Source organism: Rhododendron vialii, chromosome 2a (genome assembly GCF_030253575.1).
Source record: "Rhododendron vialii isolate Sample 1 chromosome 2a, ASM3025357v1".
NCBI classification, from domain to species: domain Eukaryota; kingdom Viridiplantae; phylum Streptophyta; class Magnoliopsida; order Ericales; family Ericaceae; genus Rhododendron; species Rhododendron vialii.
Genome location: NC_080558.1, coordinates 18,741,347 through 18,760,555, shown reverse-complemented (window position 1 = coordinate 18,760,555; position 19,209 = coordinate 18,741,347). Strand labels below are relative to the sequence as shown.

The 19,209-nt window shown below is 37.4% G+C and overlaps 1 protein-coding gene across 1 annotated transcript; it reads left to right on the top strand.

Annotated features, from left to right (window-relative positions):
• Positions 1 to 5,388: 5,388 nt before the first annotated feature.
• On the top strand, positions 5,389 to 16,808 carry LOC131317252 (GDSL esterase/lipase At4g10955-like). The gene is made up of 2 exons (XM_058346815.1): positions 5,389 to 5,525; positions 15,962 to 16,808. The coding sequence occupies exons 1-2, from the start codon at positions 5,464 to 5,466 to the stop codon at positions 16,806 to 16,808; spliced, it is 909 nt and encodes a 302-aa protein (XP_058202798.1). The 5' UTR covers positions 5,389 to 5,463.
• The last annotated feature ends 2,401 nt before the right edge of the window (positions 16,809 to 19,209 follow it).

Below are 19,209 nucleotides of genomic sequence, written 5' to 3'. Positions count from 1 at the left end.
GCTTCGAAAAATACAATTCAAATTTAAAGGGTCAAATTAATTTGGGTCATCACACGTCAAGCTTATAATTTTGCAATTGCAATTTCAAATGGTATTTTTCTTGCTCAGTGAAATCCATTGAATAATACTTCTCTGCCAGCTTGCAAGTATCTTTAGTCTTGAATTATTTGTAGCCGTCGCGAGGATCTAAAGATGTGCTGAGAACAAGCAACTCCATTGTGTATATCTTCTTTAAACCGATTGTTCAATTCTTCCAATTGAGAATTGACTGTACATGTAAAAACTTCTGGAGGACGGCAAGCTACATTTTTAAAGGGGAGATGAGACTATATATTTTGATGATAATTTATTTTTCAATGTAATAGTAGTGTTTTTTAATTAGAATCGTAGCGGGGGCAACCGCCCCTACTACTCACCTCGGCTCCATCCTTGCATTTGAGCTGGCATCTCCTAACTGTCCAAACTACATTTCTGTTAACTTGACTCGCGAGATGATTAATTGGAATCCTTTACAGAATACCTTAATTTTGAAAAGGTCTTCGTTGTCACTTTCCCCTTATAACCTAGGAAGAAAGGGCCCTTGCATGTCTTTAAAATAAGAGGAATGTTACATACACTACACACTTTCATTACACCATCCACTACATTCTTTATGAGATTCATTTCGGATCCAACAAAAAATACAAAAAAATATCCATAAATTTTAAAATAATATTTTAGGGGGCCCTGCAAAAAATCAGTTTTAACCGGTATCGGTAAGTATTATTTCTAAATTTATAGGAGTGAAAATGCTCAACTGCGCAGTTTCGAACATACAAACCCAGAAATAATATTTATTGATACCTGTTAGAGCTGATTTTTTACAGGGCCCCCTAAAATATTATTTTAAAATTTATGGATATTTTTCTGTATTTTATGTTGGACCCAAAATGAGTCTCATAAAAAATGTAGTGGATGATATAATGAAAGTGTGTAGTGTATGTAGCATTCCTGCTTTTTTTTAGTCAAAGCCGTGGGCCACCACTGCCGAGAATTTGGCTAGGCCTTCTGCTCCTTTTTCTTTCCTTGGTCAGTGTAACTAATTAATATTCCTTAGAAAACCACTTTGGGCCCACCAAGACAATGTTTTATTTTTCCACTTTCATGACTACGTGCACACAGTAGAGCAAAAGTAATATGGCCCAATCCATGATCTGCCAACGTAAATAATTTACGACTTTAATGCATTAAGCTTCCAAACTCCAACAATATAAAAATAAAGCATTAACTCCGTGTAATAATATAAATGGACTTAACAAAGATAAATTAAAGGACGCTAATGTAAACATTTATGTGCTTATCATACTTCTTTCAAAACAGATTTGAAAGAAGCCAAAGTGAACCATCCCTATATGTCAAAAAAGGAGGTACGCAAGATTTTCTTATTGTTTTCCTTTATATTGATGATTAAATCTACACAAGCACCAATACAGCAATGCTCGAAGAATTTAAAAAATCTATGATGAAGGAGTATGAGATGACGGATCTAGGCCTTATAAGATATTTTCTCAACATTCAAGTAAGGCAATCCAAAGGAGAGATTTTTATCTCACAAGAAAAATATCTTGACGATTTGATGCAAATTTTTCACATGAACAACTTCAAACCAGTCTCTGCTCCACTCTCTTTAAATGAGAAGTTGCAGTTGAATGACGAAGGGGAGAAAATCAATGCAACGGCCAAGATTGGTTGGAGCTAATCTATTTCACTCATACAAGGCCAGATATTGTGTATTCTGTAAATCTTATCTCGAGATTTATGTACGAGCCGAGCAAGCTACACTATGCAACAGCCAAGTGGATCCTTCATTATCTCCCAGGGATGAAGAAATTCGGTATCAGGTAGACAAAAGAAAATGACTGCAAGCTTATTGGCTATACCGATAGTAATTGGGTTGGATCAATCGTTGATCGAAATAGCACATCTGGCCAAGTATTTTGCTTGGGAACTAAAATTATATCTTGGAGTTCCAAAAAGCAAAGGACAATTGCCTTGTCCTCAGCAGAAGCACAATATATTGCAGCAACAGATGCATCATGTGAAGCTGTATGGCTTAGAAGAATACTTTTGATATGGAGCATAAAAAAGAAGGCCCTACAGTCATCTACTGCGATAATATGTTAGCCATAGCAATGAGCAAAAATCTCGTCTTTCATGGCAAGACAAAGCACATTGAGCTCCGACATCACTTTTTCAGAGACTTAGTGCAGAATGGAGAAATTCACCTTGAATTTGTCAATACGAAAGAGCAGCTAGCTGACATAATGACCAAAGCAGTGGCAACAGATAAATTCTTTCAGTTTCATGAAGTCATGAAGATTACAAATTAAGGAGGAGTGTTAAAAAAGTAATTTGTAATCTTCTAATTTCTAGAAACATGTAGACTTTTGTACTAAAACATCTAATATAAAAAAATATTTAGAATAATGTGGAATGTAATAAGATATTTGTAATTTAGACACATGGGTTAAAACTATTCAAGTCTAGAAGTTTTGAGAGTTTTGTGTAATTAGGAAGATTATTCTAGAAAAGCAAAATCGGTGGACCTAGCTCTATAAATAAAGGGCGCTGCTATTCGCAGTCTTTTATTTTTTCTCATAGCCCACTACATTTCGGTAAATAGTTGTGGAAAATCATACATAACATTTTGGTAAATAGCTGTTGAAAACAAGATTATATTTTGGTAACTATATGTTGAAAATATGTTCAACTTTCGGTAAACAACTGCCAAACATACATTTTCGGTAAATAGCTGTTGAAAAAAATATTATATTTCGGTAATTGGATGCTGAAAATATATCTCAATTTCGATAACTAGCTGTCGAGTATAATTGAAAATTTTTAACGGGCTATGGAAGAAAATAAAAGGCTGCGAATAGCAACGCCCTAAATAAAGCTTCATTGTACCTTTCCTGGTGTACAATTTGAAAGCAATACAAAAGTCTCCCTTATTACAACACTCATCCCTCATCTTCTAAACATCAACCACCTTATACATATAACTTTTTTCCTTTATTTAATCCAGCACCCTAACAATTGTCTACTGCATTAATTTTCTGATGGTCTAATATGCTTTATTCCAGATGGCGTCGCTATTACTCTTAAATATGGGCATGGTTCATTGGTTTTATTTTGTACTCCTATATATCTATTCTATAATACATTGAAGTGGTCCATAATATGCTTAATCTAGATCTTGATTGTTAACGTAATTAAATTCAAAGTTCTATCAATTTTCATCTTCTTACTAATACTCCTCTGAAGTTCGTTCAAGCATTGACATTTCCTTTTTTCCCCTTCTGGGTTTTCGGTTCTGACTTCCTGTTATAAACAAAAGCCAAACTTATTTTCTTTGGTGTACTAATTTTAGTGTACAAATTTTCTCTGCATAATTTAGTGTACTAATTTTTCTCTCATTGTTTTTGTAGTTTTTAATCTATGCTTCATTTTTTGGAAACAGTCTAGTATTTTATTTTTTGCCATTGTGAGTGTGAGAAATGCATAAATGAACACCAAATCAATTTCCACGCTTCAGTTACAGGCTTACAGCTTCTAAATACTGACAATCTCGTTCTTCCAAACTGAAGTGGTTCAATGAATGTTTGGAAAAGTTTAGATTCACCAATGGATACACTCCTTCCAAACCAACTCATAATGTGAACGAGCACGGCACAACACGACACAAAGCACGGTTGGCACGAAGCTAAACGGCACGGCATGACACGACGCGACATATTTGACACCTCTATCCCGTCCCGACACGATTAAGTAAATGGGCCGGCATTGCTTGACACGATTGAAAATGGCATGGCACGATACGATTTAAGAAAACGGGCTGGTATGGGACGACACGATTAGCAAACGGCATGTCACGACACGACATGATTGGCAAAAGCTATGAAGCACAGATACTCTATTTTAGCCTACGTATCACGTACCGTACGAGTATCAGACACGGATACGCTCCGGATACATGTCCGATACATTTTTTAGAGTATCCGATTTTAACATTAATTTTTGGTACCCCGATACGTTTTGGATACGTTTTGAATACAAGTGGGGTTAAAATTGTTACTACTTAAAATGAAAGGGTGAAAACTACAATTAGGTGTATCTATATATGTTTTGAACATACTGTACATATTGAAACAAAGGGATTACAGAGAAGGAAAAGGCAGGAGTCGATCTGCTCACCTCGTCATCTGTAACTATAAGTCTCTCTCTCGTCTCTTTTCTTCTTCTTCTTCTTCTTCTTCTCTCTCTCTCTCTCTCTCTCTCTCTTTCTCTCTCTCTCTCTCTGAGTTAGGGTTTTTTTTATAACTCTGAGGTAGGGTTTTTTTTATTTTATTTTAATACCTATACCTATACCTATCATCTCTCATCTCTCTCTAGTCTAATTTAAGTTTTTTAGGGGGTTTTTTTTTTATACCTATACCTATCATCTCTCATCTCTTTCTAGTCTAATTTAGGTTTATTTGGTTTTTTTTTTTTGGGTATATATTTTATTTTTATATTCAACGTATTCCCAACGTATCATAGCCTATTTTTTTTAAAAATCACGTATTCGCATATCCGTATTGTATTGTATCCGTATTCCGTATCCGTGCTTCTTAGGGCAAAAGGCACAGTACGACACGACACGATTTAAGTAAACGGGCCGGCATGGCACAACACCATTGACAAACGACACATCACAATTTGAGTAAATACTATAAACGGACCGGCATGATACAACACGAAGTACGATTAATATGGAGTTAAACGGGCCGAGCCAACACGGGACGACACGTTTGACACCTCTAACCATCATTCTCGATTAAATGAAAATTTAGAGAGAGAGAGAGACCAAGACTTTTTGAATACTCCATATAGTACCCACATGTACTTGTCAAAGGAGTTCCTAGGTCATCATCAAGGATTAAATCTTCCAATGGTACCTTCCGATCTGCTTCTTAATTCTCGATTAGGTTCGAATATTATATCCCATCCGTCTCAAATTCTTGATCCTATATAGTTTTACGTGCAATTTTTAATTGTTTATATCTCTCAATTAATTCTATTTTTTTATGTTTTTGAAAATATTATTTTATAGAAATAATTTAAATCTATCAAATAAGATACATGTTGCATATTTTAAACAATATACATTAAGAAATATGTATCATTGAAAATTACACGTAAAATCGCAGAGGATCAAGAATTTGAAAAGAATGGAGTACATTTCTTAAATGGCCTGGGCCTAAGCTACGTACAGAGCCTCACATGCATATATATATGTGTTTACTTTATTGTAATGTTGTGTGCATTTTTTTTTATACTTATTTTGCTACAATCGTCTTCTGCACTCAAACAGATTTCGATCGAATTGTGAGTTATCAGCCGGTGAGACAGAAAAAGGGGAGCTTATTAGGGGCTATAATAATAATGGCCACCCAAGACAGAAGTTTCAACTCCTCAAGACCATTATACCTGACCGCTGTTGATTGGTAAGACCAACTCAGCTATATATATATATATATATAGTCCCCTTCTCCTAAGGACCACCTTAACTTAATAAAATAAGGACTTCCCTTTCCCGATTGAATTTCGATGATCCGAGCCGCTCAATGTGTTCAGAGTGTGATCGATTTTAGGAGTACACGCGAGAAATCAGCAAAAAAAAATCGGAAAGGACTTCATCCGAGCAGTTTTTGTTTATTTTTTATCAAACGGTTCAAATTAAAACTGCTCGGATGAAGACCTTCCCGGTCTTTTTTTTTTGCCGATTCCTCGCGGATACTTTTAAAATCACGTTCTGAACACATTGAGCGGCTTGGATCATCAAAATTCAAACGGAAAATGGGAGAAATGGAGAGGTCCTTATTTTAACTAAAATAAGGACCACCTTATTTGAAAATGAATATATATATCGGGGCGGTTCCAGGGACCATTAAAAAAACCTCTAAAAAAACCTCCCAAGTTTCTGATCGAATTTTGATGATCCGAGCTGCTCAATATAATCAGAACGTGATTTTAAATATAGTAGCAAGAAATCAGCAAAAAAAAATGACCGGGAAGGACTTCATCCGAACAGTTTTTTATTGAACGGTTTAATAAAAAACTGCTCAAATCAAGCCCTTCCCCGTTAATTTTTTTGGCCATTCCTTGTGGGCACCCTTAAAATCGCATTCTGAACACATTGAGCGGCTTGGATCATCAAAATTTGATCGGTAACTATGAGATTAAAATTTGGAGGATTTTTTTTAGAGGTTTTTTTTAAGGGTCCTAGGAACCGACCCGTATATATATATATATATACACACACACACCTACATTTTGGTACACATGCATTTCTTCCGCATCCTTTATTATCATCATCATTCAATAAGCTCTTAACAGCTCCTTCAGCTCCAATTCTTTCAAACAAAAAAAAAAAAGAGATTGCAACACAAGCACAAAACCCGTTTCTACTACTCTTTTGTCATGTTAATGTGTTGGGAAGTCATGTCAAACGATGGATAGTCGATCAACTTGATTTTAATTTGGCATGCTTTATGCTCTCAATGACTTAAAAAAAATATGAAGGGATTGGAGAAGAACAGGACTCGCTAAAAGGTTATCGAATCGCTGATTTAGAAATCCTTCTGAAAGGACGGACGAGGCCATCGCTAGAAGGAATAGGGTTTGATCCATTTTAAAATTTAACTAGGCAAAAAAAAAAAAAAACCAAAATGATTAGCTGGCTCTAGTAGTTATCAGAATCGCACGATTTGCGATTCAATTCGTGATTCATCACACAAATTAATAACAATACGAATCAATAGGTGAATCAAGGTATATATAAAATCGATGGTGAATCGTACGATCCATGGTTCAATTCATTGACACAAAAACTATACGAATCTATGAGTGAATCAAAGTTCACAATTGTTGTGTTCGACTATTTTAAAACCACTTCTGCGGTTTGGCACTTCTGCGGTTTGGCCTTATTTTTCTTATACAAAAGCAAATATATAAGATCATGTGCCCTTAAGTACAAAAAATCTTATTCCCAATCAAAATTTGTTAATCATTTGTCGATTGGTATTTATTCCGATTCGGAGTATGTTTGTTAACCCTTTTTCCCCTCATTCTTCTTAGAAAATAAAATAGTCATTCTAAAAACGTTGACAACTAAGATACCTTATACTCATGAGTTATCTATTTTCATGTTAAATTTTAATTCGGAGTATGAGAATTACTCGTTTGGCTTAATGGCTTTTTTCTTCTTTTTTATACAAAAAAAAAAAATCTCATTAAATAGTTTTGCATTAAGTTTTTGTAAATTATTTATTCATCTCAACGAGAGAAATAAAAAAAGTATAAAAGCTTGCTCCAAACTTAAGATTTTGTGAATAAAAATGAAAAATAAGCCAAAATCCATTTTTTTGGCTTTTTTTTGTCTTTATTAAAAAAATTAAATTTCAATCTTAATTTTTTTAATTTTCCAATTTCTCTTATTGAGATGGACCAATATTAATCCACAAAACATTGATGCAAAACTAACAAATGCAAAAAAAAATAAAAAATTAATAAGGACGGAAAAAAAAACCAAACTAGATTATTAAGCCAAACAAGCTTTCAATAAATATGCTCAGCATTCTTAGTATAAAATAATTTTAATTTTCTTGATGGTAACTATACAAGCAGTTGTGAATATTAATGTTGAGAATAGTATCTTACATAGATGCACAATTTAACAAATCAATCTTTTTTTTTTTTTTTGATCGGCAAAGCAAACTTTTATAAAACTCGACCAAGGTACTTCGAGGGGAAGGCATGGAGCACAAAAAAGCTACACTGCCAAAGAAAGCTACAACAGAAAAACCACCAACCGAGAGTTGGAGGACAAACAAAGCTCCTAAACAAAGCTCCTCAAAGATACGACTAGATTTTCAACTTTCGAATGCCATCCAAGAATCCCTTAAATTCCTCCACCGTATTAGATGTTGATATCGAATTTGGTTTTCATCCACATTGCCACTTTCGTTTTAATAGCATCCCCAACCTTTTTAATTATTGTATCCTCTAAATCATTGTCCTGAGCAGGGTTCAAAGTCTCGGACCAACCTACATATGTGGCCATATAAGCTAGTTTTGTATCTATTAGGGTACAAACTTTTACTGTGTTAAGGCTAAGCTTTCTATTGAACTATTTAACCATGTGATAATTGAAATAATCTAATGCACTACAAAGTCCTAGAGGGGGGGTGAATAGGACGACCAATTTAAATTAACTCAACCACCAACTTAAACAATTCAAGCTACCACCCAAACTCCATGCCAATGCTATCCAAATTAATAATATAAGTTAAGAGCAATTAATCTAAAGAACGCAAACACCGAGATATACGTGGAAACTACTTAGGGTCAATCACACCCTAAGCATAAAACCACGGCCTAGCTACCAAAATTGCTATAGATCAAAAGGTTTACAAAGTGCTAAGAGTGGAATAACAACTTTACCCCAAATGCTTATCCTAACTCCACCACTTTGATGTAGCTCCCCGAACTCCTTCTTGATCCCATAGCCACCACGAGTCCAACGCCTCGATCTCCGTTCACCACGGCTCCGGTATCATCCGGCCAAGTAGCATCATTGGCATGAAAGTATGGATTTTGTAAAGTGAAGATTTTTATGCAAAAGAATCAACCTAGAGAGAATACATGGATCAAGAAAGTATTTCTCTAGATTGAACAAAGATGATTGAATGCTAGATTCAAATCATCCAAAAGCAAATGAAGGCACAAGAGTGAAGAAGACAATGCTTTCTCTCTCTAAAGTGGGCTCTTGTATCTCTTCTTGCCCTAGAAAAATGAAAAACAAGCTTATATATGGCCAAGCAAGAAAAATCCTGGAGAGCCCTCTAAAGGCGCTCTTAGCACGCGTACAAGGGCCTTACTCGGCTAAGGCACTACTAAGGCTCTCTTAACACGCGTGCAAGGGCCTTAGTCTGGTAAGGCGCTGCTAAGGCGCTACTAAGGCGCAAGCACTTAAAAAGGCCTTAGACAAAATTTCCCTTCAAATAAAACAAGGCCAATAATATAAGGTTAGTGCATAAATGATATTTCATAAAAGATTAAGACACCGAATAGCTTTAATGATGTATGGAAAAATATTAAGCTAAATGCACATGAGATGCATATACCTTTCCAAGCAAAATGCACGGCACGGCCTTCGTGATCAACTCTTGAACCAACGGGCGGAGTATCTAATCTAGACAAAATAAAATCACCTCCCAACCAAAATGGAAAAAGAATAAATACAGACTCCAACGGTTTGTCGCATCCGGAAATCGCCAATTACATTAACAATCTCCCCCTTTGGCATTTCCGGGACAAAACCGTTCCAACAAAAACTCATTACAAGGAAACAAATTCTAAAATGCTAGAGAACCTTCTAAAAACTCTAACAACCTAGAAACCAAAAGCTTCCATATAAATCAAAATGATCCTGCAAAAGACAACTCAACCAAGAAACAAGCATGCATAGATAGAATATGATAGCAATAAAAGGTTAGTGCAACGGAAATCAAATGATAAGAGAAGCTATCATATTTGAAGCAATGCTAATGGAAGAGAAAGAGCAAGGCATGCATATAAAGCATAGATAAAGTGACCCTAGACACGGACGCACAAATTAGCATAAAGTATAAGCCCTAACCACGAGCTCCAACAAGCAACATAGCAAACGCCCTAGTAACTCTAACTAACCTCTCCCCCTTTTTGTCACGGGAAGGCAAAAGGGCACACAAAAACAGAGAAGAGCCAATAAAGCACTCAAACAACAGCACGATAGAGTATAGATAAAAAGCAAGAGGATGGTTTCAAGCCTCCAATGAAGACTAAAAGAAGAAAACTATCCAATTACGATACTCTCCCTTTTTCTTTTTCTTTTTCTTTATTTTTTTTTTTTATTTTATAAAACCAACACACAAGAAAGGACCCCGAAGGCCCAACATTCTCCGTGTCACCAAATATTAACTCCCCCTCACTAAATGCCTACACAAAATGAACACACACGCATTCACAAGGCATTATAAATCGGGCACGCACAAAATACAAATTCCCAAAATATCAAACCCAAGCATAAGGTGAGAAATTGCTCCATAAATGGACATTTAAACTCGAAGTCACCAATGAGAACAAAGAGCAAAACATACTCATGACCGGAGCACAAATCATCCCAACCACAAGCAATAAACCAATTATAAATACCCATGGAAACAAGGTCCAACGGAAAAACATGTTGCTCACACAAATTTTCAGCTTTTTGAAAAAAAATCCCAATATAAGATGCACGAGCTACAGCATTAATAAAGAACTTGTAGCCGACTCGGGACTCGGAGGGTCGGGTCCACGGTTTCGGAGCAGCATGAGATGAGGAACCACCAGCCATGGCAGAAAAAGACTGTGATTTCTAAGAGAATGGGAAGAAATTACGTACCGGAGAGTGAATAAATCACTCAAAGCCGAAAGGAGGCCCTAGATGAGGAACCCAGAGGAAGAACGGCAGCTGCCGTGCTCAAGTAGGAAAAGCCATCTCAAAAAAAATGTGAGAATTGGATAAGGGTCGAAGGAATGAAAAAAGATTTGGCTGGGAGTATATATATCCAGGCAATGAACGAGCGCTACAGAAGCGCTGTAAACACGCGAGAAAGGGCACTAAGGAGATGTTATCCGCTACAAGCGCGCGAGAGAGGAACACGGACAGATGTTGCACGATCGACGGCTGGGATTAGCTGGGGATGGCGCGCCACTAGAGCACCGAAAACACGCGACCAAGGGCGCTAATCTGAACCAAAGAAAAATGGACGCGTGTAGGAGATTCCCGCTAATGGTCCGTACGAGAGCGTTAAAGGAACATCCACTGATAAAGCTCCCAAACCGCCCCAACTCTCTGAATCTCGTCCAAACATTTTCTCCTGCTAAAAAGGGCAAGCGCCCCACTAACGCACAATTGAAGCCCATAGCTTCAGAATCTCCCAAAATTTTTAAAGAGGCAAAACCTGCTAGGATGGGCGCCCGCACTGCTAAAACCCTCTTAAGGCCCTTAATCTCTGAAACGTAAATAAAACAGGTAAAGGAATAGAAGCCTATACCAAGATTAAACTAAGGCATAAAGAGTAAAAATAACTGGAAATACTTTGACTCATTACTCCCCCTTACTGAAATGCCCAAATAAAATATGATCATACAAGCATCCAAAAGCATTCTAAAAATCAAGCACACAGAAAATAAAATTCTCAAATATCATGCTCAAGCATAAAATATGGAATTTCATTGAAATTGAGAGAAGTAGTAATGACATCAAAATGATAACATAAAGCTTAAACATAACATGAATATATTTTAAAGAGAATCATGTTTTTCAATAGAATTTCATGCTCTATGCTATCAAAGTGATCAAGTGAACTCTGTGAGGGTGGTGCGAGGCCCTTAAAAATGCCAAGGAATACTCAATATAATTCTCAAGGAGAATTCACTCAAGGTTGATGAAAGAAGTCAAACCATAAGTCGTTTGGACCTAAAGACTTCACGCTCAAACCCCATATCGCATTCTTGTGGACCCAAGTGACTCACACACCTAGGATGGTGCAATGATTAGGTAGCCATTTGCCCGAGGTGCGAGATCTCATAAAGAAAAGGAGGTGCACTAGAGCAACAACCCCAAGTCTAGAATTGCATAAATAACGGAGGTGCACTAGAGCAACAACCCCAAGACTAGAGCTGCATCAATTTTTCTTTTTCTTTTTTTTCTTTTTTTTTTCTTTTTTTTTCTTTTTCTATTGTTTTTGTATTTTTTTTTTAATACAACTAAAAGACAATAAGCAAGGATCTCACTTTTTTATACACCAAGGGAAGCTTTCACACTAATCCCTAGGCGGTCACTCGAGTAGAATCAATGGGGGAAAGCATCTAAAGGTAAACCTCAAACATTTGGTCAATCTAAGATCAAGACGACAAGTAAAATTCAACCAAGAATCAAATTGAGAACCCTTAGACACCAAAAGGACCAAGCCCCAAGAGAGTGTGTACAAATAGTAAAGAGCATGAGATTCAAATGACACTATGATACTCTTCACGATATAGGCAATTATGCATAATTCCATGGACTCATGAAGTGTCATCAAAGTTCAAAGCTCAATACGCATGAAAAGCCAAGCTCATCCTTAAGCATGATACAAGGAGAATATTTAACACATGCATGCAACCATACGGACAAGCAAGCACACTCAACGGCAAAATGGAAAGTGATGCAATCTAAAATCTAATGCAAGAAAAAGAGAGAAAAGAGAAATAGACACAAAAATAAAAGTGAAAATGACACATGCACACTCTAAATACAATCAAGACATGAAGCACACAAGAGTGACATGCAAACTACAACCAAACTTAAGCAAGAGGAGTAGAACCCTTAAACTCCTTAGGAGTATCTAAAGGTTGAACAACACTGGAACCACAATCAACTTTCTTCCACACTTGATTAAGTTTGTTATGAACAAGAGATGTACCATTCATGTCCTTAGCAAGCAAAGTCAACTTATTGATCTCTTCTATAATATATGAGGATTGAGTAGCAAGACGATTTAATTGAGTAAGAAAGCTACTATTCGGAGCCTTAGGTTGCACGAGAGTGGTATTTCGAGGTCTTCCCACATTGGGTTGACCAAGGACTACGCTCCGAGGAATAAAACGCTTTTGAGGTCTTTGAGTTTGACCTTTCTTTTGAAGCTCTCTCCTCAAACGATGACAATTAGGACGAATGTGACCGTCAACACCACAATGGTGACACGTAAGCACTCTCTTCTTAAGAAACTCATTTATTATAGGTTTTGAGTTGATAGAAGAATGTGAATTTGCTACGACTTTAGTACTCACGAGTGTTTCATTCACACAAGACTTAGCTTTTTCAATTTCTCTCAAGGCTTCTAACCTCTCGTTCTCTATGATGGAAAATTTATCGGCTAATTTGGCATTATACTTTTTAAGCTCATCTAATTCTTGAGAGATATTGATCAAATCTTCCCTAAGAGACATTTTCTCCTTCTCCGCTACTTTAAGGCTAATTTCCAACTCCTTCTTTTTTCCTTGTTTCATATAGTCTTGATACATTAGGTCATAGGCCTCATGAATAGATTCTATCTCAAATTCCTCTCCTTCATTATCAACACTTCTAGCTATCTTCACTTCAGCACTAGAATTCTCACTCTCAATGCTCTCAAGACTAGAAGAGGAGGAAATGGACAAGAGTTTAGGAGAAATGGGTGAGTCAACGGTAGCCACTAGCACGGAGGCACTAGAATTCCATTCACCTCCTATTTGAAAACCACTCTCGCTATCATCATCTCCACTATCATCATCCCACGTGACTTTAAGACCCTTTTTCATCTTTTTCTTGAGGGTGTTAGCGCACTCGGATTGAATATGCCCAAAACCATGACATTCATGACATTGGATTCCTTGTGGCTTTCTAGACTTGTCAAACGATGGCCTCTTATCATCATTTCCTAGAGTGTTTTTCATAAGATTAGACGAAGGTTTATGGGACTTACCTAGGTCGTTTCTTCTCTTAAAAAACTTCTTAAATTTTTTAGCAAATTTAGTAATCTCTTCATCACTCAAATCATCATCATCTTCACAAGTCTCCGAGGTGTCCTCATGGGCGGACTTAAAAGCTATACCGGTACTAGACTTAGAGGGTTTGAAATCGGAGAGGTGGTTAATCTCAAAGATTTGAAGTTTTCCTACAAGCTCGGCAAAGGTCAAATTGTCAACATCTGGACGCTCTTCTATGGCAGTGACCTTAACCCTAAACCTCTCGGGAAGAGACCTAAGGATTTTGCGACACACTTTGAGATCGGAGAGAGGTTCACCAAGACTATGAAAAGTGTTAACAATTTCGGTTAGCCTAGAGATGAAACTATCAAAGTTTTCCTCGTCATGCATTTTAAGTTGCTCAAATTTCGTGGTGCACATTTGAAGCTTAGACACTCTAACTGTCTCTATTCCCTCATGAGATGTACGAAGAATTTCCCAAGCCTCTTTGGCCGTGACACAAGAGGAAATACGTGTGACTTCGTTTCTAGACATAGCACCAAAGATGGCACCTAAAGCACGGGCATTAGCCTCACAACTCGTATTATCACTGGAATTCCACTCGGACTCCTTTTTCGCTCTAATCACCTTAGTGGTGGCATCCTCGATTGTAGGTTCTTCGTAACCATACAAAACAGACCTCCAAACCCTAATGCCTTGAGATATTAAATGATTTTTCATTTTTGTTTTCCAAAGAGCATAGTCACTTCCATCAAAATAAGGTGGTCGAAAATTAGAAGCACCGTCCATCAAGGAATCTCTATCCATAGTGCAAAAACAGGATCTACTCAGGCAATTATGCCAACAAAGAGCAGCCCGCTCTGATACCAATTGAAATAATCTAATGCACTACAAAGTCCTAGAGGGGGGGTGAATAGGACGACCAATTTAAATTAACTCAACCACCAACTTAAACAATTCAAGCTACCACCCAAACTCCATGCCAATGCTATCCAAATTAATAATATAAGTTAAGAGCAATTAATCTAAAGAACGCAAACACCGAGATATACGTGGAAACTACTTAGGGTCAATCACACCCTAAGCATAAAACCACGGCCTAGCTACCAAAATTGCTATAGATCAAAAGGTTTACAAAGTGCTAAGAGTGGAATAACAACTTTACCCCAAATGCTTATCCTAACTCCACCACTTTGATGTAGCTCCCCGAACTCCTTCTTGATCCCATAGCCACCACGAGTCCAACGCCTCGATCTCCGTTCACCACGGCTCCGGTATCATCCGGCCAAGTAGCATCATTGGCATGAAAGTATGGATTTTGTAAAGTGAAGATTTTTATGCAAAAGAATCAACCTAGAGAGAATACATGGATCAAGAAAGTATTTCTCTAGATTGAACAAAGATGATTGAATGCTAGATTCAAATCATCCAAAAGCAAATGAAGGCACAAGAGTGAAGAAGACAATGCTTTCTCTCTCTAAAGTGGGCTCTTGTATCTCTTCTTGCCCTAGAAAAATGAAAAACAAGCTTATATATGGCCAAGCAAGAAAAATCCTGGAGAGCCCTCTAAAGGCGCTCTTAGCACGCGTACAAGGGCCTTACTCGGCTAAGGCACTACTAAGGCTCTCTTAACACGCGTGCAAGGGCCTTAGTCTGGTAAGGCGCTGCTAAGGCGCTACTAAGGCGCAAGCACTTAAAAAGGCCTTAGACAAAATTTCCCTTCAAATAAAACAAGGCCAATAATATAAGGTTAGTGCATAAATGATATTTCATAAAAGATTAAGACACCGAATAGCTTTAATGATGTATGGAAAAATATTAAGCTAAATGCACATGAGATGCATATACCTTTCCAAGCAAAATGCACGGCACGGCCTTCGTGATCAACTCTTGAACCAACGGGCGGAGTATCTAATCTAGACAAAATAAAATCACCTCCCAACCCAAATGGAAAAAGAATAAATACAGACTCCAACGGTTTGTCGCATCCGGAAATCGCCAATTACATTAACAATAATAATCAATAATAAAAAACAAACTTCAATATTAACTTAATATCGTTGATTTTACAATCTCACTTTATTATGTAGGTGCATAAATACATTTTTTGATCTATTTCCAAAATTTGGACCGAATATGTACGATTAATGATTCAATTCGAGCCACGTTTCGTCCAATTTTTTTTTCTTCATTCTTGATTCACGATTCGATGACCTTGAGTTCTGCTCTACCCTGTTATGCATTTCTCATATGATGATTTAAAATCTCTCTCCTCATGGTTTTTATGATTGCATACATACATCGAATGGTTTTGAGAGGCATTTTCAATTTCGCATTATCGTAGGAGAAACCCACACCACCGTAAATCCGTTGTTGCTAGCTTGGTTCAGGGAGTGTACAGTCAAGAACACGACCGCCAAGGCCATCAAGCACTTGCCCCTCCCTGGTGGGAATTCTTCAATTTTCAGTTATCTGACGTGTTGGTTGACAACAATGATCGCTCGATCTTTGGTGCCATTTACGAGTTCAAATCCCCACCTCCCTACGGTCACCACAATCCACTCCACATCCCTCCAAGATACGTGGTTGCCTTCCGTGGCCCGATGATCAGATGGGAGACCATATTACAGGACCTCACGTTGGATTTCAAGGTCATTCGAAATACGCTGAAACAGAGCACCCGCTTTCAGCAAGCAATGGAAGCTGTGGAATACACAGTTTCCATAGCCGGAGCCGCAAACGTGTGCTTTGCCGGACATTCCTTGGGTTCGGCCATGGCACTGCTAGCTGGAAAGAACATGGCTAAAATGGAATGTTTACTGGAAACATACCTCTTCAACCCTCCGTTCATTCGGATCATGCGCAGTGTTATGACAGCTGGAGTTACAATTGCTCTAAGTCAAAGGCCTCAAAGGGGTGACTGGTTTGCTGCATTATCGCAGTGGATTCCGCACCTTTTTGTGAATCCGTCCGATCCTATTTCTGCAGAGTATGTTAGGTATTTTGAACAAAGGGAGTGGATGGAGGCGATTGGACTCGGAGCTATTGAACCATTGCATCTCCTTCCTTCGGCGTATCTGATTATTAATGGGAGCCCCGTTCAGGGTCTTAGACAGGCGCATGGGCTAGAGCAATGGTGGAAGCCGAATATTCAATACTGGTCCCAGCTTTACCACCCGATGGGTAAGTGATGAATATAGACTTATTCACGGAATCGCTGTAGACAGGTTCTATGAAAAAGTTTTTCTTTCTACATGTTATACTTTTGTTTCGGCCTAGCTTATTTATTTATTTAATCAGTTATATTGCCGTTATTAATTGGTGTAATGATTGGGCCCCAACTAATTATTTTGTGCGCGCTATGGATATTGTTGACACGATTTTAATATTTAGGGTATGAGATTGATTTTGAGTAAAATAGTGATAGCGGATGGTAATTTTATAAATAGTGTTATATTCTATCTAATTCTAATTAACTAATTAGCTATAATATAGGGAGTAGTGGGTACTCTTACAAAATCAGGAAATATTTTCACAGTGTAGGGTTTTATTTGGAAAAAGGAATTGAGAGAACTTGATTATGTTAAAAGAAATTCTGACTTTTGAGAAAGAGCAACAGCCGAATTTGGAAGGAGGGTTTTCTTGGAGTTCTCTCTCGTTATCGCAGTGGATTCCGTACCTTTTTATGAATCCGTCCGATCCTATTTCTGCAGAGTATGTTAGGTATTTTGAACAAAGGGAGTGGATGGAGGCGATTGGACTCGGAGCTATTGAAAGGCTTTCTACAAGGAGTTCAATATCAGGTGCAATTGAACCAATGCATGTCCTTCCTTCAGCGTATCTGACTACTAATTGGAGCCCCGTTCAGGATCCTTGGGAGGCGCATGGGCTAGACCAATGGTGGAATCCGAATATTCAATGCTGTTCCAAGCTTCACCAGCTGATAGGTAATTAATGATTATAGACTTATACATGGAGCCGCTGTAGATAGGCTCTGTGAAAAAGGTTTTCTTTTTGTACGTGATACTTTTGTTACGGCCTAGCTTTTTTATTTATTTAATCAGTTATATTGCCGTTATTAATAGGTGTTATGATTGGATCCCAACTAATTATTTTGTGTGTGCTATATATGGATATTGTTGACACGATTATAATATCTGGGGTATGAGATTAATTTTGGGTAAAATAGTGATACCGGATGGTAATTTTATAAATAGTGTTACGTTCTATCTAATTCTAATTAACTAATTAGCTAGTATAATATAGAGTAGTGGGTAGTTTTAAAAAGTTAGGAGATATTTTCACAGTGTAGGATTTTATTTGTAAAAAGAAGTTGACAGAACTTGATTATGTTAAAAGAACTTCTGACTTTTGAGAAAGAGCAACAGCCGAACTTGGAAGGAGGGTTTTCTTGCAGTTCTTTTGAGGTAATAGTACACTCCATCTCTCTCGTTATGTTCATCTACCTGTTCACATAGCAATGGGGTGCATGGATTAGATACTGATATTGAGTTAATTTAATTATTTAGTTTGTATTTTGGAGAGAGAGAGAGAGCGCGAGCACGGGAGCTAGATGAGGGTGTGCAGGTGCTGTCGTAGGTTGTGTATAATGAGTGGCTCCGTGTGTAGATCGAGTTGTGTGCATGGTGGTTGTGGCGTGAATAATATTGGCCATGGTATGGGGCTGTAACTTTGCTAACAACAGTGGTGAAAGGAATCATGACAATGGGCCTTGATTTTATATTGTAACTTGTACGTACATGTGTTGTTTACATAGGTTATGTGTGGACAAGTGGATTTTGGAAGGGAAACAGGTGGTTACATGGGAGAAATATTGTTGCAATTGAAAATCAATTTGGGTTTTGTAGTTTCGGGTTGGTACTGAGTATTAGTTATCTAGATTGGGGTTTGGGTAGTCTATTGATACATTGTTCCCTAATTATTTTGTATTTATTCTTTTGTTCAGGTTAGCTTCCTTTCTGCGTGTTCGATCGTATTTGCTTTGGATCCAGGTGAGTGGTTAAGCATGTTATGTACTTTCAAACTTTCCCGCATCCTTTAAATTGTTGTTTTGAAAAATTTATGATTGAAATTGTAAACACATTGTTATATTGGATTATATTAAAATGGCATGCGGTATCGGTGAAAACATTTGTTGTTCGAATAATCTTTTGGTGAGAACTTTGTGGAATTCGTTGGGAACTTATTTTGGAAGTCCAAGGAAATTAATTAATCATCTGTGTGCGGGTTACTCTGGCCATTAGGAAAGAGACCGGATCAGTCCGGTGACCCTAATGCTCAACGGTTGTTATTGACCAGATCATTCTTAGGGAAAAGTTCCATGAGCTGCCTATTCGTGGTGACTCTAAGTTTCGATATTAGATCCAATTTTTGAGAGATTTATTCACTAGCACTTGGTACTATTGATTTTGGTTGTGGTTTTCCATTGTTGTTGGAGGTTGTATTGTGATCACCATTGAGACTTATTTCAGATGAATCGTTAATTGGATTAATTGATTATTTTGTTGTTCACCTGTATGCCAAATTTATATTGACATGGTAAATTATTTTGATCCCTGTTTCAGAACTTTA